The following is a 21,667-nucleotide window of genomic DNA, read 5'->3' as shown; positions in this document are numbered from 1 at the left end:
TTTAAGTTAAAAGGTACAATAAAAGACTTAATTATAATTTCAAGATGTCTTAAAATTTGAGGATGGAAAGACAAGAATCATGATATGGCTTAATGTGATGGTTAAAGGGTTGGTTCACACAAAAATGACTTACTCACCGTCATGTCGTTCCAAACCCATAAGACCTCTGTTCATCTTCGGAACACAAATTAAGATATTTTTGATGCATCCCATGAGTTCTCTGAGCCTCCCATAGAAAGCTGGTGTCCTTACACGATCAAAGTCCAGAAACATTACAAGGACATCAATAAAATAATCCATGTGACATCGGGGGTTCAACCATAGTTTTGTGAAGCTACTTTTTGTGCGCAAAAGAAGAAAAAAAACGACTTAATTCAACAATTCGTCTCCTCCGCTGACACAGAACAGCATACTCTGTTTACGTTCAGTGGATACTCTCCAAAATGGCGCCATCTTGAAATTATTATATGGCTTGCGTCCCAATGTGCATATCCTAAATTCTATGTGATATTAGTAATTTTCAATACTATTTAGGGCAGGTAGGGTGGATAGTATGCACAATGGGATGCAAGGAATGTGTTTTCTTGTACTTTTTAACCTAGGAAAATTAGATTTTTGCATCGGCCTGAATGAAAATGAAAATTCATTCTTTGCCACTAGGTGCCACTTTTGGAGCGGTAAAAATGGTTATTTCCATGGTAACGGCTGTACACAAAGCAGCACTGCCCTCACAAAGGCCTGGCCTGATGAAATGAAATTGAAATTGACCAATCCGACCAATCACCACAAATTAGCATCACACAAAGAAGGGGTCTGAAAAAATTAATCGTTGAGCGAATCGTTTGGGAGTCTGAGCAAATAAGGTAAAAATAAATGCATAGTATAAGACAAAGTGTTTTTTTGACCGTGCATGCATGTCAACCTGTTGTTGGGGACTCCCCAAACCAAAATATTAACCTTTCTATTAACCTTTCACAACCCATAATAGGGGCACTTTAAACTTCATAAGGGTATGATTTCATTGAATGAACAAACGAAACAATGTCAAAACGTGGCGCGGGTGTTTTGATATGAAAATATCTCTGAAGGAAACTGCCTGCCGTCAGAAAAGTTTTGATGGTATTTTCGTTTCATCTTGCCTACGCATATTGTAGTAATATAAAATAAAAGCATGTAATATAAAAGCATGAAATAAATGCATGTTATAGATCTAATATTAATTGTAAACTTCATCTATTCATATGTTTCTTTTTTATATGACCTCATAATAGTCACAAAATCCAAACAACAGTTGATGAATAGAACCAATTCCCCCATATTTATCTTTTTCTATAATGTGTTATGCACATCACAATACAGAAGAAAAGATCTGATGCTACTACCATTTCATTGTGACCTCAAAACTGCTGATTGCTGCATTTGACCAATGAAAATCAAGTATCCCAGAAAGCTGGGTGAAACAAATTCAGCATTGAACTTATCAACATTTTGGTTTGTGTAATTATTTATATAATAATATAAATTTATAAAATTTATATTGAAAAAAAAAATTATATTGAAAGGGGTTTAAAAGGTTCATTTATAATTAGCATTTTCATGCTTCTAGACTTTTTCTCTTTGGCCGAGATTATTCCTTGTAAGACATATTAATAAGACACTGCAGCTTTGTGCAAGCCTCCTTTGTAATATATTTTTAATTTAACAGTGGGGGAAAAAGCTTTGATAACAAGCACCTTTTTGAGCTTGTGTTGTCAATAAACCATTCTAAGGCTTCGAGTGTTTACTAGTGCATTATGCCCTTTAAAACAGCTATGAAGTTGCTCCACGGTCAGACAGCGAAGAGAGTGGCTCGGAATTTGAAGAGGAGGTGAGTGCCCTCTTATTTCTGCTCATTAAGCTTTTCCAGCTCCTTGGTGTGGAGTGAGTCATACATGAAAACACAAACTCTCACACATTATTATCCTTTTCTCTGAATCCATAAAGCATTTCCCATAAGCCTTTTGCATCTGCCTTAGTAGCTCCTATCTTTTTTACTTATGCTGCTATGTTGTGTAATTCAAGCAATCACTGTGCGTTAAATGAGAGTAATCCTCTAATACTTCCTTTTAGGATGATGAAGAGGTGGTCTCCAGAGCTGAATCGGAAGAAAAGAAAGTCATCGATCCCAACAGTGATGAAGTATCTGAAACGGCAGCCAAGCACATCATAGAGTAGGTTGCTTGTTCTCACTTCAAAGCAAAAAATGCCTTGTTGAGCTGAAGTGCAAAAAAAGTAGGACGGCAAGATTCGAGTGTCGATAGCTGTTATGTGTTCTTCTTTTCTTCTTCCTTTTGTTAGCATCTGCCTTAGTTGGAGTTCGTCTTTTGCTGGACAATATAAGTACTATATACAGTGAGGTTCAAAACTCCTGTGAAAATGCTTGTATTTTGCACGTTTCAAATTTTATTGATTTTATTTTCATCGCAAATTATGTTATCAGCTTAACGGTTTGAGCAAAAAGTGGAAATTCAGTATATCTCTGAGTATTCACTTTGTATCTCTTTTACTTCAATAACAGCAGCAATTGAGTTGCAGGAACTTAACAAGTTTACTTAAGACCTCATGGTCATGATATGACATGGTTAGTTAACTAAAACAAAGGACATAAAAACTTTTTATTACTAGAATAAAATAAATGCTAACTAAAAATAAAAGATAAATAACTCAAGCTTATTTTATTTCAGATGATTTCTAAGGCACCATTTCTCATGCTATAATTATTAGAGCTGTCAAGAGATTAAAATAATCTCAATTAACCTTGAGCACTTTATTAGCTTCACAGTCACACTGCTTCTTAATACAAATGTATAATCAGTCAGTTTTAATAGCAACTCACTGCATGAAAACATGCACATATGGTCAAGTGGTTGAAACATCAGAATAGTCAAGAAATGTCACTCAGACCGTGAAGTGATTGTAGGTGCCAGATGGGGTTACAGTGTCTCGGGAACTGCAGATCTCCTGGGATTTTCACACACAACAGTCTGTAGTTTCCAGAGTGTGGTGTGAAAACTAAAAAGCACCCCGTGAGCTGGCAGTTCTGTAGGTGAAAAGTCCTTGTCAATAAGAGAGGTTGGAGGAGAATGGGCAGACTGGTTCAAGCTGACATGAAGATGAACTGAAATAACCATACATTTAAACAGTGCTGTGCAGGAGAGAATGTCTGAATGTACAGCACGTTCAACCTTGAAATAGATGGGCTATAGCAACAGAAGAGAACATCATGTTTCACAACATAAATCTATAGATCAGTTTCCAAAAAAGGAGGGCCCCATAGGGGCAGTTATAGATCTTATCAACATTGACCATAATCTCTACGGATTGTTTCCAGCTCCTTGTTGAATTCTTGCAGTGAGGAATTCAGTCATTTACAATATCCAATGTTGCATTGCATTTTATACATTTGACCTGTACATGTGTTCCCTTGGAATTGGACCAAGGTCCTTTGCATTAATAGCACCATGCTGACCAGTGAATTTACAGGAAATAAATACAGGCTTAAATTTACAGAAAGTTACCTGACACGGAAAAAATATCTATGACTGCTACATTTTCACAATTCAGCAGGTATGGTAATACAATATGTTACAGGGATAGTACGTACACCCCAAAATTATTATTGTCATTATTTACTCACTCTCATGTCATTCATCACTCTTAAGGCTTCCATTCATCTTCAGAACACAAATGAAGATTTTTAAAAGATTCTTTAATTATTTAATTTGTGTAAATTTGTGTTGTCTTAAATTTGTGTTACTAAGAGGAATGAAAGTCTTTTGGGCTAAATGATGGCAGACAGAATTTTCATTTTTGAGTTAACTATCCCATTTAATGTTGGACCCTGTATTGCAGGTCTGCTAAGCAGGATGTGGATGACGAGTACAGTGTTCAGGCGGGAGAGACCAGCTCCCAGTCTTACTATGGAGTGGCCCATGCGGTCATAGAGAGGGTGGAGAAACAGTCCACCCTACTGATCAATGGGACCCTCAAACAGTACCAGGTAAACTAAACTCTAAACAGACACCTTCACAGATACATTATACTCAGAATCCATCTTCTCTGAAGAGAGCTTTGTAGGTATAAATGACATTTCAAGGGATGGAAGAGGCTGCTGGAAAGAAATCACACAGAGTGAAAATATCAAAGAATGAGTGGTTTGTATTGAATCGGTTATCCCCTTTGGGCAGTAATGGATTTCAAAAGGACACAATAGGCCCCTTTTCTTCTAATTTTATTTTCTTCCTTGCCTGATTGCTGGAGTGTTTAAAGAAAACTACAGGGAGACTGTTGTTTATCCTTTGAAATAACTAAGTGAGCACTAGGATTCATGCTTTGACTCCACTCGGTGGCTGTGAAACACAGTTGGGTATATCTATAGTCCCATGTTGGTCAATGAACTGTTATGTTACTATTACTATGTGTCTAGCATGTGCTTGGTTCTCTGTTTGTAATGATTTATGTAATATCACTGCCATATAACACAAGTCTTTTGTTCAGATCCAGGGTCTGGAATGGATGGTGTCTCTGTACAACAACAACCTGAATGGTATTCTGGCTGATGAGATGGGTCTGGGGAAGACGATTCAGACTATTGCACTTATCACTTATCTGATGGAACACAAGAGACTCAACGGGCCGTACCTCATCATCGTACCGCTCTCGTAAGTCTAGCAAACAAGCTGTGAATAACGTGAAAAAAGGTGTAGGTGAGCTGCCTGAGAGGATTTGCAGTGTAATGGCTTCATTAAGTAGCTAAACACTGTTACACATAGTTCAGTTGACCTCTAATGACTGAAAATTCAATAGAGATTCATGATAGTGATTTGTGATCTTGCGTTTTAGGCAACATATCGCAGCGCTACAGGTCACTGAACAGTCGCCCTATTGATCATGCATGGTTGGTTGGAGATTGAGTTAAATGGATTCTCTAATGGCAGAATATCTTGTAATAGTTGAATATCTTTGTGTTGCTATGGGTGTCTTATATTCTCATTAATGTACATTTAGGCTGCTCTAGCATATTCTTCACCACTAATGTCACAGGGACTTCCTGTCTGTAAAAGCCCCTATGGGACATGGTGAAAATGGCCATCAGTGCTGTTTTAGCTTAAGTTGTGACTGATTTGTGCAAGTGCCAGAAATGTGCTCAAACCGCCTCACCTCACAACCATCATTAACTCCTCATTGTTCCACGATCACACCATCACATATCATTTTACAGATGTGATCTCATTTAGAGGTAAAACGTTTGTTTCATGTCATTGGCTTCTGGTATAAAAATGACAATATTGATTTTTGTTCCTCTTTTTTATAGGACCTTGTCTAACTGGGTTATTGAGCTGGACAAGTGGGCACCAAGTATTGTGAAAATTGCCTACAAGGTAGCCATTGATTTTTATTATCACTGTGTTTTGTTACTGTTGGCGATATAATTTTATGATGTAATATAGTATAAAGGTAATAAAATCAGAGGTAATAACGGTTCTGGTTTAATTTGTCTAAGGGCACACCATCAATGCGGAGGTCTTTTCTGCCGCAGCTCCGCAGTGGGAAGTTTAATGTCCTTATAACCACCTACGAGTACATCATCAAAGACAAGCAGATTCTCGCCAAGGTAAAGGCCACATATTTACATTTATGCATTTGTAGACACTTTTATCCTAAGTAATTTACAATGCATTCTATATATAACCTTCTGTTCAAAAGTTTGGGGTCAGTAAAACTTTTTAATGTTGTTAAAAAGAATTTTACGCTCACCAAGGCTGTGTTTATTTGATCAAAAATACAGCAAAACAGAATATTGTGAAATTTTGTATTTCAGTTTTCTAATAGAATATAGAAAACAATCTAATATGCTAATTAGGTGCTCAATAAACATTTCTTCTTGTAATAAATGTTGAAAGCTGTTGTTTTCTGCTTAATGTTTTTGTGGAAACTGTGCTACCTGTTTTCAGGATCCTTTGCTAACTAGGAAGTTAAAAAGAGTAACAATTATTTAAAGGGTTAGTTCACCCAAAAATGAAAATTAGCCTATGTTTTACTCACTCTCAATAAAGGTTTCCTGTAGGGAATTGATGCATTTTTGTAAGAAAAATATCCATATTTAAAATGTTATAAATACTTTTCTCTCGCTTCCGCTAACTGTCATATGCGCAAGCTGTTCCGAGCAGATGACGCAGATGAGCAGAAATCGCTAGCCCGACTATTTGACTAGGTGCTATTGTGTTTTCCAGTCGGGCTACCAAAATATATCACTGCCCTGCCTGACGGGCTACCTTAAATACAGGGCTCCCACGCAGTGTTCCCTCTAAGCTGAGCGCGCGCGACCGCGCTCTTCTTCCACCAACCACTAGATACAGCCTTGATGAGCATAAGAAACTTCTTTAAAAAACTTTATTGATCCAAACTTTTGAACGGCAGTGTATTGTGCAGTAAAAATGTTTTCTCAGGTAACCTAAAATGTACATCATTTATTTACATCAAGGGTCAAATCGAATATAAATAGCACATTAAAGTTAAAGTTACACACTTTTTAGTGTGCGTGCTGTAGAGGTCTGGTATAGAGAATGCTTTTGCTCAGGTGCCCGAAATGTCCGCCCAATAGAGAAAAGTTTTGCTCAGCAAGAAAAAAAATTAGAGGAAACATTGTTCCCACGGGTCCTTAAACTAAATTGAAGAGTTTTTAAGGCCTTAGACAGTTTTAAATACATTAAATGGTATAAGAAATAATTTTTCAAATTGCCTTAAATAGATTTTTAAGAATTCTGCAGATACTTTGTAAATAGTAAAATAAAACTCTTTCCTTTATTCGTTGATATTTGTGTATTGAAAATGTTTTTGATTGACATTTTTATGGTCTTTATTTTATTTGGGCTAGTTAAATTAATTTTCGGGCTACCAAAATCTGAAGAGTACTTGCTCAAAGGGCTACCGGGGATTTTGAAATTTTTCGAGACCTGCGTAGGATGTATGTGCAGTGCACGTGTCTTTGAGATATGCTAGTCTCGCAAGTTTTTTTTACAGGAGCAAGGGAAGCAAAGTTTCCTTACTTTACCAAAAGAAAACCAGTCTCCTCTTGACCGGCTTTTTGTTTTGCTCTCTCCTCCGCGCTTCCAAGTTTGTCACTTTTTACGGGAGCTTACGTTACGCCAACGTCCTGCGTCATTAGCCTGGAATGGCTTGCCCATATGACAGTCAGCAGAAGTGAGAATATAACTCCGATTGGATTCGTCTGAAAGAAGAAATTCATATACACCTAGGATGCTTTGAGGGTGAATAAATATGGGCTAATTTTAATTTTTGGGTGAACTACTCTTTAAAAAAACGATACTTTACTACGAAGGCGTTTTTGGTCCATGTAAAAAAATAAAGGATCGAGAATAAAGTCGAAATATTATGAGAATAAAGTTGAGTTTTTGTTTAATAAAATTTTCAATAAAGTCAATAAAATTTTTGTTTACATACTATATGTGTGTGTACTGTGTATATTTATTATGTATATAAATACACACACATGCATGTATATATTTAAGAAAAATAAGTTGTTTATATTTTAAATATATTTGTATATAATAAGTTATATGAATATAAACACATTTAAATACATGTAAATATTTTTTAAATGTATACTCTGTGTGTATATTTATATATAAATAATAAATATATACAGTACACACACATATAGTATGTAAACAAAAACTTATTTTGGATGCGATTAATCGCGATTAATCATTTGACAGAACTATTTTTAATATAACACAGGTCAGCTTTCAAATTCTGTAAGTTTTATCATGAAATACAAATTATAAATATGTTTTATAATATCCTCTTTATTTCACATCAGAAAATCAGAAGGCATGAAAAAAAACAGTATAGCCTAATTTATAATCTCTCATTATTGTAATCATAAATATGATTGACTCACATGCCGCTTAAACTGAAGCGAGTTTGAAAGCTGAGACTTTGGAATAGGCATATCTCCTGGTGCTCCCAATCCGGGCCATTTGTATGCGCAAAAGGCTAGAATTTACTCTCAAAATATTACAATTTTAATCTTTATTCTCGAAACATTTTGACTTTGTTCTTGAAACATTCCGACTTTATTCTCGTAATATTTTGACTTTATTCACCATAATTTTGACTTTATTCTCAAAATATTTTGACTTTATACTCAAAATATTTCAACTTTATTATCATAGTATTTCGACTTTATTCTTGTAATATTTCGACTTTATTCTGATAAGCTTAGATTTGAAAAAAAATAACTAATGTGGCACTAAAATGCCTTCGTACTTTACTGTCCCTTTTGATCAGTTAAATGCTTCCATGTTAAACTATTAATTTCTTTCCATGAAAAAAAAAAATACTGGCTCCAAACTTTTGAGTGGTAGTGTACTTTTTATATGTTCATTCATTCCCTGGGACTCAAGCCCATGACCTTGGAGTCACTTTTGCCAATGCAAAGCACATTTGTAGAAAAATCAGCACCTTTGATCAGCACCTTGCTCTAATAGTTCAATCTTTTCTAATTCCCAGATTCGCTGGAAGTATATGATAGTGGACGAGGGCCACCGCATGAAGAACCATCACTGCAAGCTCACACAAGTGTTGAACACTCACTACGTTGCTCCTAGGAGGCTGTTACTTACTGGAACACCTCTGCAGAACAAATTACCTGAGCTCTGGGCCCTGCTCAACTTCCTGTTGCCCACCATCTTCAAAAGCTGCAGCAACTTTGAGCAGTGGTTCAATGCTCCTTTTGCGATGACAGGGGAGAGGGTAGACTGTTATATTTCACCCTTGTAGACTTAAATGGCTGTTTTACATGTTGCATTGTAGCTTAATGAGGTTTCTCTCTATTCCGGGTTGCATTGGTGTTTGTTAGGTGGATCTAAATGAAGAGGAGACCATCCTTATCATTCGTCGTTTGCATAAGGTGTTACGTCCCTTCCTTCTACGCAGACTGAAGAAAGAGGTGGAGTCTCAGTTACCTGAGAAGGTAAGTCGCTGCTCTGTTTTTTTAAACCGTTTTTATTAGACATTGTTGATGATAGTAATTTGGATGTACTGAAATGACCATACAGTGCCTTGTCAAAGCAAATAAATGGTTTAATATATGAATGGAAAACAAATCAAGCCACAAATCAGTATGCAAATATAATAGGGATGCACGATATTTATCGGACCGATAAATTATCGACCGATATGAGAGAAAATTATGTCATTATGCTCCGATAAATAAATTAAATCCGATAACTAGATCCGATAAAGTATGCTTGCTGGTAAATCAATCAATCAGTCTGATTTATCTGCGATTCATCTTCTTTCCGAGTGCAAGTGATTGCAGCTTTATACTGCAGTGACTCTCAGCATGTGTTGTGCTCATTACGTCATCACTTGCGAACATGTCTTCGGCGGTCTGGACGTTTTTCTCGTGGCAGAGGAGGACAATGCCATTGCTATTTCCAGCGCGTGTTTCGCAAGGATTCCGAAAGGAGGAAAAAAGGCATCAAGTAGGGTTGTGACAGTGAGGAAATTTTCCCAATGGTTAATCGACGTGTGTCAACACCTTACCGGTATCACCTCGGTGGATGGGGGGGGGGGGGGGTGGAAGTCGTTTGAGTCTTCACTCTTTTCCTCGCTTTCCTTCGGTTTTAAATAGCTTGTAAGCTCTGTGCGCGTTTTATTTTCACTTTTAAATTAGTGGCAATTCGGCGTCAAGCAGTTGTTTGTTTTAGTTCGGTTGAGTTTTCACACTTTCCTTTGCTTAAATAGCTTGTAAAAGCACCGTGCGTATTTTATTTTCACTTTTAAATTAACGGCAATTCGGCATCAATTACAACATACAACATAGAACATATAGCTAACTAAATATTGCTATTAACAAAACTAATAAAAATGCACCATGCTATATGCCTAATATAAAATAACAGATAACTTACAAATTTTAAATATGCATGGTAGGTCTATACAAAACTGAAAATCAGTAAAGACTGAGGAACAAATAATTATAAAACGTAGAACGTTTATTAGTGAGATGGAAAGTTTTGAGGCACGGACTGCATACAACTTGATGTAAAATAATGGGAAAAATATCACAGTTTAAATAAAATAAAAATCAGCAAATACTGTGGAACCAAATAGGCTAAATGAGAAACGAATGTTTAAAAAATAAATAAATAAATAGACCTTCCAATATCACCTTAGATAAATGGCAGGTCAACAGGCTTTTCAAAATCCAAAAATATTTTTAAAACAGGCGCTTTTACATTTCGTTTTGAAACTCTTCTGCCATTGTCGTGTCTTTTTCACCTCACTCTTGTCAGTCAGCTCGACTCACTCTCGTCATGTGATAAAATGAAATCTGATCTGTGATGCGCGACTGTCGTTCGTTCACAAAAATGAACCGAAATACATGCCTTACAGACATGATAAATATATCTAAAGAAAGCTTTAAATTGCTACTTAACAGAATAAATAAAAACGAAAACAAAAACTATTTAATACAATCGTTATTCGTGAAGATTCACTTCTCTCTAAAGGCGCGTCTAACCAGGAGATGGTGAATCCTTACTATTTACCCCAGACACATTCATGGTAATTACTTTTGCTGGGGCTTTTTCTTTATTGTGTGTATTTGAAGCAGAACTCTTCATCTGTGCTGACGCTGCTGCTGCGGGACACTAAACACCGTCAAGTCGCTCTTGACAGTCGCGGCACGGACTCATGTTGTTTCCACCAGCGCGGCAATTTTTTTCATCAATAATTGATGGATGTCTAAAATATAAAGATAAGGAGAAGCCTAAAACAGGCCCGAGGTCCAGCCCCCGTCTGAACTATGACGTTAAAATTGGCCCGAAGCCCGGCCCTAGGGACATAAAAAAGTAGGAGTCCGACTTTAAATTAAATTTAAAATAATAATAGTAATAATTGGGGGCTAAAAGTGTGTTGTAATGCAAGCATTACTGAACATGTACCGAGTAAAATATTACTGAAAATTGATTAGTAATGCCTTACACTACTGCGTTACAGCAAAAAGTAATACGTTACTGTAATGCATTACTTTTGTAACGCCTTACTCCCAACACTGCTTAAAGACTATATAACTTTCTCATCCTCGTGCACTAAAAACGTTGAATAGATGCATTTCTTTATGCATGAAATATTTGAATGTAAATTTGTTGTTAATGAGTTGTTAATTGCAGATAAACCATAGTTCTGTCATAATTCTGTTAAACCATTTCTGTTACAAAGTATTGTGGTGCCTTACACAAAAAATAAAAAACATTTGAAGAGTCAGGACTGATGTTTGCTATAGTTAGGCCAGAGCTACTAAAATATCAGTTTAATCAGTGAATCTTAGATTTTGTATTCTCCTGGGTGCACAAACTGCAGATTATATGAAAATTATAATATAAAAATATGAACTTATCGGTATCAGCCATGAGAAGGACTTAATTATCGGTTATCAGTATCGGTTAAAATTTTTCATATCGTGCATCCCTAAAATATAACTATAAATATTTTTTAAATGTTACATTTTCTTAGCATTTTTTTTTTTTTGCAAAAAAGATAATTTACAACATTCTTTTCAAAATTATTTTATTTATTTAAAAAGAAAAAAGAAAAGCATTGTCAGCCCCCCCCCCCCCCCCCCTTTTTTTTTTTTTTTTTTTTTTTTAAAGAAACTTAAAAACAAAGTTTGAATGAAGTCTGTATGCCATGCGATTCAGGCTATGGTGATGCATTGGCTCTTCATTTGTCACAGGTGGAGTATGTCATCAAATGTGACATGTCAGCTATCCAGAAGGTTCTGTACAGGCACATGCAGGGCAAAGGCATCCTGCTCACTGATGGATCAGAGAAAGACAAGAAGGTAAAGAGAGAGGCTGAATGCTAATTCACTGTTACGCTGCTGTGCAGATTGAGCAGATCTTCAGTGCACTGTAAAAAATGGAACGGGCTATTTACTTAAATTATTGTAACAATATTACACTTAATATTTTTGAGTAGTTTTTACGACTTAATTTTTTATGGAATCTAGCTGAAAAAATCATGTAAAATCTCCTAAATTAATTAATCTATGACACAATGAATTTAATATAATTAGTGAAATATGCTAATTTATTTTAAGTTGATTCTCAAAATTCTGTGATTTTGAGTGAGGCCTGTTTGTATTTGACTTTGAGTTATTTTGTACATTTAAAAGACTGTATACAGCCAAACAGCTCAAGTAGGAAAATACTTGAGAAATACTGGTAAGTACTGCACTAGCAAAGCTACTGCTCATTGAACAAGGCTTAATGCCTTATAGGAGTAGTATCCATAACCATAAATTCTACTCTTCTGCACAATGGTGACTGTTGAACTGTGCAATGGAAACTTCAATGTAACAGAAACTCTTTCAAATGTCAAACATAACCGAACATTAAACATTAACAGATGTTTCCCTTCACTCAAAAGCACATAAAATAGCATTTAATTTCAAAATTTACTCTCCATCCAGCTATGTGCAAAGCATTCTGGGAACTAACAGTCACCTCTAAAATAAAACCGCAAAATTGAGCTAATGCTCTTAAAATAAATAGGTAGTCTTCTTTCCTTAATTTTTTTAGTTTAATCAGTTCCTCAATTCAAGCCTCAAAACTGCTGAAGTTTCCTTTAAAAAAATAAGGAAAACACCTCTTGGTTTTATTAGTGAAAAGTCCTCAATATTTTCTATACAACACTGATTCACCATTTCTTTAAAGAAATATACACACTATTTTTAAGTATCACCTTCATTTTTTTAATGAAAATTACAAGACCCATGATTCATTTTCTACAGTGTGGTTCATTTTTTGTGGTTCATTCATATATGGTTCATTTTTTACCTTAATGTGTTTTTGTCCACAGGGTAAAGGAGGAGCCAAGACCTTAATGAACACCATAATGCAGCTGAAGAAGATCTGTAATCATCCCTACATGTTTCAGCACATAGAGGTATCAGCATATGTTATAGTACACTGAAGTGTCCATCAGTACAGGGCACTTTCTGTTTCCAATGAGTTAAAATGTATGACACTTACATTTCAAATTAATTCAGATACATTTGAAAATGCATATTTTTCTTTATAGATGCTTTTCCACCTAAATTACGCAGTTCCTGGGACAAATTGTTCCAGGAAATTTTTTTACCCCAGACCTGTTGATGTCTGCGTTTCCATCGCGGTCTAACGTACCGAGAAGAACAGGCAAATAGTCTGGTGACCAGTGTTAATTTTGGCAGGCATTTTTGATTTAGTCTTAGTCTCTATCTTGAGACGAAAATGCTTAATAGTCTTAGTCACATTTTAGTCATTTGAGTCTTTCATAGTTTTAGTCTAGTTTTAGTCGACGAAAAGTCATTGCATTTTTGTCAACTTTTAGTCATTACTTTTAGTCAAACTGCAGTTACCAACATTTATTTTGGAAGCTATTATATATGTAGTATTCAAACAAAAATAGTCATCAATTCTTCTCTCTTTAGACCAAATCAATTAAGCTTAGTTATGAGAAATTTGAATCAAGGATTGAATTTGGAAAAACTGGAATACATTTTAATTTTTTGGTAGAGATATAAATTAAACTAATTTTTCAGATACAGGTTTACTTAACAAGTATACATTTAACATCTTTTGTTGGTTAACATTTATGACACAGATAATTAGGAATGCTGTCCATTTAAGACGGAAGGTATGCATGTAATAGCCTACTGACATACATTCAGTTTTCACCCACCTGTTTAAGCTCACTTAAACCACAACGGACTGTATTTACATGAGATGCTCTACATGAGAGACATTTGGACTTCTGTGTGTGTATTTGAGCACTGAGAACTGATCGCGCGCTGTATGAGAACTGAAGAAGTGGAGCGTGCGCGAGAGAGAGCACTTCTATCAGCGCGTTTCCGCCTATCACACCTTCACTAACTTTAAGTTAATCGACAATGAATTGTGACTCCCGGGAAAAACGGGACGTCTGGTCACCCACTCCCTAACCCTTTGGGTGCTGAGGCCATTGTTTCGTTTTGGTAGCCTATCCGTCCACTGCGGCTGCCATACTGAGACTAGATATGCAAACGCACCTTATCCAATGACAGAGACGCACATTTTGAAAGACAAGACAGTTAACTTAGCCTATAGGATGTATTTTGAATGTCAGTAGTCCTCAAATAACATTTTAGTCTCGTCTTGTTAATGAAGACACGCATACATTTCGTCATAGTTTTTATCATCAGATATTAGTTTTAGCTCGTCAACGTCTCCTCTTAGTCACAGAAAAAAGGTTCGTTGACGAATATTTTTCGTCGTCGTCGACAAAAAATTAACACTGCTGGTGACGTAGGTCTGCACGCGTTTTTAAATAGGTGCTGTCTTTATAAGTAAACCACAGATTTGAGTTTTAAACAACTACATTCTTGCCTGAAATACTTTTAAAACCACATTTCATGACACAATAACAGTAATATTTAAAAAAATTATGCGAATATGGTGGTTGAAATACAGTACTGCGTGAACTCAACCAATCAGCATGCTCAGCGCCCAAGTCCCGCCCCCGAAAGTTCCGGACCTTTGAAAAAGTACTACCTCGCTAGCAGGGACTTTCTGAGGGGCAAATTTGTACCTGGAACTTTATTTAGATCCTGCGGTGGAAACACAGCGAGTACCGGCCCAAAGTCCCTAGTCCCTGGGTAAAGTTCCTGCGGTGGAAAAGGGGCTTATGTTTTTGAATTTATCCACACTGAGACAGAATTTTAGTCCAGCAAAAACTGAGCTTTAAATTTATTTTCACATTATTTTCTCCTGTCCAATCATGAGGTAATTTTCATTTTTGGGTGAACAATCCCTTTAAGGGGTTAGTTCGCCCAATAATTAAAATTAGCCTCTGTTTTACTCACCCTCGAGGCCTCCTAGGTGTATATGATTTTCTTCATTCAGAAGAATCCAATCGGAGTTATATTAAAAATTGTCCTGACTATTCCAAGTGGTAACATTGCAGTAGGTGGGTGTTTCTGTTGCACATCTATAAAAAAAAGTGCCTCACACGGCTCCAGGGGGTGAATAAAGGCCTCCTGTAGCGAATCCATGCATTTTGTAAGAAAAATGTCCATATTTCAAACGTAATAAACACTTCTCTCTCACTTCATCAAAGTGTTATAAGTGGAAACTGTTCCGGCGGACGTAGAATGTCGGCATAGCGTGATTAGTGACGAACGTGGAGAGAGAACAAAACAAAATGCCAGTCACGAATTAAAAGTACAAGCCAAGGATTTGTGAAGAAAAATGTCAGAGGATTTCAATATAAGCCAAGAGGAGACTGGTTTTCCTTTGGTAAAGTAAGAAAACTTTGCTTTCCTTGCTCTCCCTTGGTTTTTTTATTTACTTAGTACTTCTAGTATTTGTTTTTAACTGAAATCTTTTTTTTTTTAAGTCTGATGAAGAGCGTCTAAGAACATAAATAAATATTTTTCTATTTCTGGAGCTATGGTGTGCCCACTTTGATTTTCTGGTTCTTATTTTTTATCCATACCATGAAAGTCAGTGGGGTCCAAAAAACATTAGACCCCGCTGACATTTATTGTATAGATATAAAATATCTTCTTCAACATCTAAAGCTATGGTGTTCGTGTAAGGTGTTCATGTAACGGAGGCCAGCGGGTAGGTGCTGTGCAGGTAGAGCTCACTCCACAGATCTCAAGAGGCGCACTAGCGACTGATGCTAGTGGCTGTAGTCTTTAGCCTCCTTGTTAGTGTGCCCGCCTCCCATGCCGGAGACCCGGGTTCGAAGCCCACTCAGAACAAGAACGAGGTGTGGCGATACGGACCCAGGGGGGTTACATTAGACCTTAAAACATCTGTCAACAATCAAAACGAAGCATTCAGCAATTCCATGGTACAGTATATCTGAAAATGTCTATTTTGTACCTATTTAGGAATCCTTTGCTGAGCACTTGGGATATCCAAATGGCATTATCAATGGGTGAGTAAATTGTATACCTTGTATAATTTATTCAGAAAATGCCATGAAAATAGCCTTGATGCTGGCATGGCGTTAAATAGTGAATAAATAAATATATTCAACGACGGGTGAGTACGGATCAAATCGACCGTTACTTAACCATAAGACGTAGCATGATGTGTTCATTCATGTCAAATATGGATCATTAAACACACCGCAGGCCTCCTGCGCTACATGACCCAGACAGTGGAGGTGCACCATGATGAAGGCATTGACATTATAGACATGCTTTTTTCTCTTGTCCGCATAGCCCCGACCTGTACCGTGCCTCTGGCAAGTTTGAATTACTGGACCGCATCCTGCCTAAGCTGAAGGCCACCAATCACAGGGTGCTCCTGTTCTGTCAGATGACCTCCCTCATGACCATCATGGAGGACTATTTTGCCTATCGTAACTTCCTCTATCTGCGTCTGGATGGTCAGTAATCATTTCATTCCTTCTTTAATGTTTTCTTGTCCTTTGGGAACTCAGTTCAGGGGATTTCCAATTTGTGGTTCACCACTTATTTAATGAGTTTGATCACACAAGTAGGCTGCCCTTTCTCTTTCATTAACGTGTTTGCTGCTGGATGTGTCCTTCAGGATCTACGAAGTCTGAGGATCGTGCATTGCTTTTAAAGAAATTCAATGATGAAGGCTCACAATACTTTATCTTCCTGCTGAGCACCAGGGCAGGAGGTCTCGGCCTCAACTTGCAAGCTGCAGACACTGTTGTGATCTTTGACAGCGACTGGAACCCCCACCAGGTTTGTGTGAATCACTTCAGTGATTAGAGAGAAACGAGAGAGTTGCATTGCTAGTTTACAGTTCAGCAGTGATCTGTCATTTCTAGATCAGACTTCAAAGACATCTCGTAGTATGTGATAACACCTTGATTGAGGTAGCTCTGGAAGTTGGTTGTCCATTAAACAGAAATAAAAAGATAATTTTGTATTTCTTACAATTGCAACCTTACTGAAACTAACTAGAAATCACAAATTTGTGACTATTTGTTGTAATTATGATTGAAAAAAAATGGAAAAAAGTATGCTGAAAATCTGAAAAATGAAGATATTTGTAATGTTACAAAAGATTTATATTTCAAATAAATTCTGTTCTTCTGATCTCATATTATTCATAAAAGAATTCTGAAACAAGTTGCCATTAAATGACTAAATTAGATTTGAAAATATATTAACAATGATTTTAAATTGTAATAATATTTCACAATATTACAGTTTTTATTGTATTTTTGATCAAATCAATGAAGCCTTGATGGTGAGCAAAAGACTTATTTTCACATTTTAAAAATCTTACCAACCCAAGCATTTGAATGGTAGTGTATACTTCTGAATTTCTTAATGATTTTTTTAATAGTTCTACATATGGAAAAAATATATATATTTTTAAAAAGTATACCATGTAGTCTCTTCAAATATTCCATGTAGTCTCTTAATATGTAGTCACTCTCTTATATATAGCAATAAAAGCTACATGCAGAATAATTTGAAAAAAGCTGTTTAAAATAGTTTTGAAATATAGCATCTAACACCACAGCAATTTTTCATGCCGGCTAACCTAGAACAAGTATACATTTTGATTTTATGTTTGATGTCTGTGTATTTTTTGCTTCATTTAGTTACTTTATTCATTTATCTATGTGATGTTGGTTGATTGGATTAATTGTATTTTATACAGCAGCATTTAGTTTGAGCCTTTTCTGCACACATTTTCAGCAAAAAAAGCCATCCACCTCCACACAATAGTGATCTTCAGCCAACTTTAAATTTTTATTTTTCCTCTAAAGATCAAGTCAGAAAGAGTGCACTATGCCCCTTCTTAATAGCATTCTCTCACTTTGATCGTAATTGATGTAACCACATTGTTAAACACACATAACTGTGTTTTTAATCACCAGGACTTGCAGGCACAGGACCGAGCCCATCGTATCGGCCAGCAGAATGAAGTACGCGTACTGCGTCTGTGCACTGTTAATAGTGTGGAGGAGAAGATTCTAGCAGCGGCCAAGTATAAACTGAACGTTGATCAGAAGGTCATTCAGGCTGGCATGTTTGATCAGAAGTCCTCCAGCCATGAGCGCAGAGCCTTCCTGCAGGCTATTCTGGAGCATGAGGAACAGAATGAGGTGAGTCACTTTAACAGGCACAGATGGCCGTAAAGTTTCACTCTGACAGAATTAAACTGGCTAATTGTATCCAGAGGTGAAAATTATTGAAAAGAAGGGCCAACAACAAAGTGGCAGATACATGTGAATATATTTTTGGGCCAATTTATACTTAGTCATTTGATCAATAGGATTGCTATCCAGTTGGCCATGCACATTCAAATCACTCTTTGCCACATAATTGTGTCCTTGCAAAATGGATATAAATCCAATCTACTATTGCCGAAAATATATAAATGTGCAAATATAGCAGAGTTCATTTCCGAAATGATGCCAAAACTGTTTGAGTTTTAGGGCTTCTCCATCCACATGCCTCATCCATGTTAGCTCATTCATGTGTGGATTTGTGGAGTAAAGTTTATGTATATGTCTTGAACAACCAGAGGCATTTCAGCTTAGATGAGAATTTTCTTCTATGATGGTGCTTTCATTTACTGGGTTGCTGTTTGCCTCAGAGGCACCATGGACAGCATTTACAGTCTAATCTTCAAAAATAAGTTTTTAAACATTGAAGGGTTATTTCACCCAAATATGAAAATGTTGTCATTACACACCTTCATATCTTTCCAAACCTGTAGGAATTTCTTTCTTATGTGGAACTGCTGAGAAATGTTTGAAAATTTTAAACAAATTTTCAATCTTTTATTAATGTTCCATCGAAGTCATTCAGATTTGGAGCGACATGAGGGAGAGTAATGACAGAATTTTCATGAATATTACAATTTTTTATAAGTTAAATTTCTCTCTCTCTTTCTGTAAATAAATCCTTTTTTTATTGATCTTAGGAAATAGTCTAATATTTTGAGATACTGGATTTTTGACTTTCATGAGCTGTGAAGTTAAACCAAAAAAATACTTTTGAAATGTTTTACTTTACATGTAATGAATCTAGAATATATGAAAGTTTCACTTTTTGAAAAAAAATGTTTTTTTACGATATTGCAATGCACCTATAAATGCACCTATAATATAAATATACATATATATGTATGTATGTATGTATGTGTGATTGTGTGTGTGAGACCATGGATCACAAAACCAGTCATAAGGGTCAATTTCTTGAAATTAAGATTTATATATCATCTGAAAGCTGAATAATTAAGCTTTCCATTGATGTATGGTTTATTAAGATCGGACAATATTTCACTGAGATACAACTATTTGAAAATCTGGAATCTGAGGGCAAAAAAAATCTAAATATTGAGAAAATCGCCTTTAAAGTTGTCCAAATTAAGTTCTTAGCAATGCATATTACTAATCAAAAATTAAGTTTGATATAAAAAAAATATATATATATACAGGTCCTTCTCAAAAAATTTGCATATTGTGATAAAGTTCATTATTTTCTGTAATGCACTGATAAACATTAGACTTTCATATATGTTAGATTCATTACAACACAACTGAAGTAGTTCAAGCCTTTTATTGTTTTAATATTGATGATTTTGGCATACAGCTCATGAAAACCCAAAATTCCTATCTCAAAAAATTTGCATATTTCATCCGACCAATAAATGAAAAGTGTTTTTAATACAAAACAAAAGTCAACCTTCAAATAATTATGTTCAGTTATGCACTCAATACTTGGTCGGGAATCCTTTTGCAGAAATGACTGCTTCAATGCGGCGTGGCATGGAGGCAATCAGCCTGTGGCACTGCTGAGGTGTTATGGAGGCCCAGGATGCTTCGATAGCGGCCTTAAGCTCATCCAGAGTGTTGGGTCTTGCGTCTCTCAACTTTCTCTTCACAATATCCCACAGATTCTCTATGGGGTTCAGCTCAGGAGAGTTGGCAGGCCAATTGAGCACAGTAATACCATGGTCAGTAAACCATTTACCAGTGGTTTTGGCACTGTGAGCAGGTGCCAGGTCGTGCTGAAAAATGAAATCTTCATCTCCATAAAGCTTTTCAGCAGATGGAAGCATGAAGTGCTCCAAAATCTCCTGATAGCTAGCTGCATTGACCCTGCCCTTGATAAAACACAGTGGACCAACACCAGCATCACTGACTGTGGGTACTTGACACTGGACTTCAGGCATTTTGGCATTTCCCTCTCCCCAGTCTTCCTCCAGACTCTGGCACCTTGATTTCCGAATGACATGCAAAATTTGCTTTCATCCGAAAAAAGTACTTTGGACCACTGAGCAACAGTCCAGTGCTGCTTCTCTGTAGCCCAGGTCAGGCGCTTCTGCCGCTGTTTCTGGTTCAAAAGTGGCTTGACCTGGGGAATGCGGCACCTGTAGCCCATTTCCTGCACACGCCTGTACACGGTGGCTCTGGATGTTTCTACTCCAGACTCAGTCCACTGCTTCCGCAGGTCCCCCAAGGTCTGGAATCGGTCCTTCTCCACAATCTTCCTCAGGGTCCGGTCACCTCTTCTCGTTGTGCTGCGTTTTCTGCCACACTTTTTCCTTCCCACAGACTTCCCACTGAGGTGCCTTGATACAGCACTCTGGGAACAGCCTATTCGTTCAGAAATTTCTTTCTGTGTCTTACCCTCTTGCTTGAGGGTGTCAATGATGGCCTTCTGGACAGCAGTCAGGTCGGCAGTCTTACCCATGATTGCTGTTTTGAGTAATGAACCAGGCTGGGAGTAAAAGCCTCAGGAATCTTTTGCAGGTGTTTAGAGTTAATTAGTTGATTCAGATGATTAGGTTAATAGCTCGTTTAGAGAACCTTTTCATGATATGCTAATTTTTTGAGATAGGAATTTTGGGTTTTCATGAGCTGTATGCCAAAATCATCAATATTAAAACAATAAAAGGCTTGAACTACTTCAGTTGTGTTGTAATGAATCTAAAATATATGAAAGTCTAATGTTTATCAGTACATTACAGAAAATAATGAACTTTATCACAATATGCAAATTTTTTGAGAAGGACCTGTATATATATGTGTGTGTGTGTGTGTGTGTGTGTGTTTAACACTGCTGTGAGGGTGTTTCTAATACAGCTGCTAAGGTCTTCTGATCATAATCCATATGTCTATATATTTTTTTTGGCAAGTCACTGAGAGGCAATATTGATTTTTTTTGTTTTTTTTTCACCTTTATTGCAAATTATATTTGCTATGGTCCCTTATATACCTCTGTGAAAGTTTACCCAGTTTATTAAAACCCAGAAATGTAAAAAGCATCTAATATTCATTCATATACTGTATCTCATATAAGCATTCTTGTATTCGCATAGAAGTGATGTGCTGCATGTGCAGGTCAAAAACGTGGAAAAGGTCTTGAAAATGGTATTAAAAAGCTTTCAGCTGGAAGTGATGATACCTGCAAATAACCTGTGATGATTTTTGTCATTCTGGCCCTTATGTGCTAACTGCCTTTATTTCAACTTTTCAGAAAACTTTAAATGGCAAACAGAGTTATTGTAAGCGTGACACAATAGTAGGTTGCTACAAATTTACCCATTACAACCACACA

At 36.4% G+C, this 21,667-nt stretch overlaps 1 protein-coding gene across 1 annotated transcript in view; it reads left to right on the top strand.

The window, feature by feature from the left end:
• Positions 1 to 21,667, top strand: part of LOC306871688 (putative global transcription activator SNF2L2) — a 57,975-nt gene that overhangs the window by 18,089 nt on the left and 18,219 nt on the right. Inside the window, exons 13-26 of the mRNA XM_079419783.1 lie at positions 1,810 to 1,867; positions 2,110 to 2,210; positions 3,892 to 4,039; positions 4,537 to 4,700; positions 5,354 to 5,420; positions 5,543 to 5,653; positions 8,575 to 8,817; positions 8,924 to 9,037; positions 11,807 to 11,914; positions 12,934 to 13,020; positions 15,992 to 16,038; positions 16,328 to 16,494; positions 16,659 to 16,822; positions 17,974 to 18,201. Coding sequence (XP_079275909.1) covers positions 1,810 to 1,867; positions 2,110 to 2,210; positions 3,892 to 4,039; positions 4,537 to 4,700; positions 5,354 to 5,420; positions 5,543 to 5,653; positions 8,575 to 8,817; positions 8,924 to 9,037; positions 11,807 to 11,914; positions 12,934 to 13,020; positions 15,992 to 16,038; positions 16,328 to 16,494; positions 16,659 to 16,822; positions 17,974 to 18,201 — 1,807 coding nt within the window. The remainder of the gene's footprint in view (positions 1 to 1,809; positions 1,868 to 2,109; positions 2,211 to 3,891; positions 4,040 to 4,536; positions 4,701 to 5,353; positions 5,421 to 5,542; positions 5,654 to 8,574; positions 8,818 to 8,923; positions 9,038 to 11,806; positions 11,915 to 12,933; positions 13,021 to 15,991; positions 16,039 to 16,327; positions 16,495 to 16,658; positions 16,823 to 17,973; positions 18,202 to 21,667) is intronic.

The sequence above is a fragment of the Barbus barbus genome (assembly GCF_936440315.1).
Source record: "Barbus barbus genome assembly, chromosome: 6".
NCBI classification, from domain to species: domain Eukaryota; kingdom Metazoa; phylum Chordata; class Actinopteri; order Cypriniformes; family Cyprinidae; genus Barbus; species Barbus barbus.
Note: the sequence above shows the minus strand (reverse complement) of the source record. Positions and strands in the feature narration are given on the sequence as shown.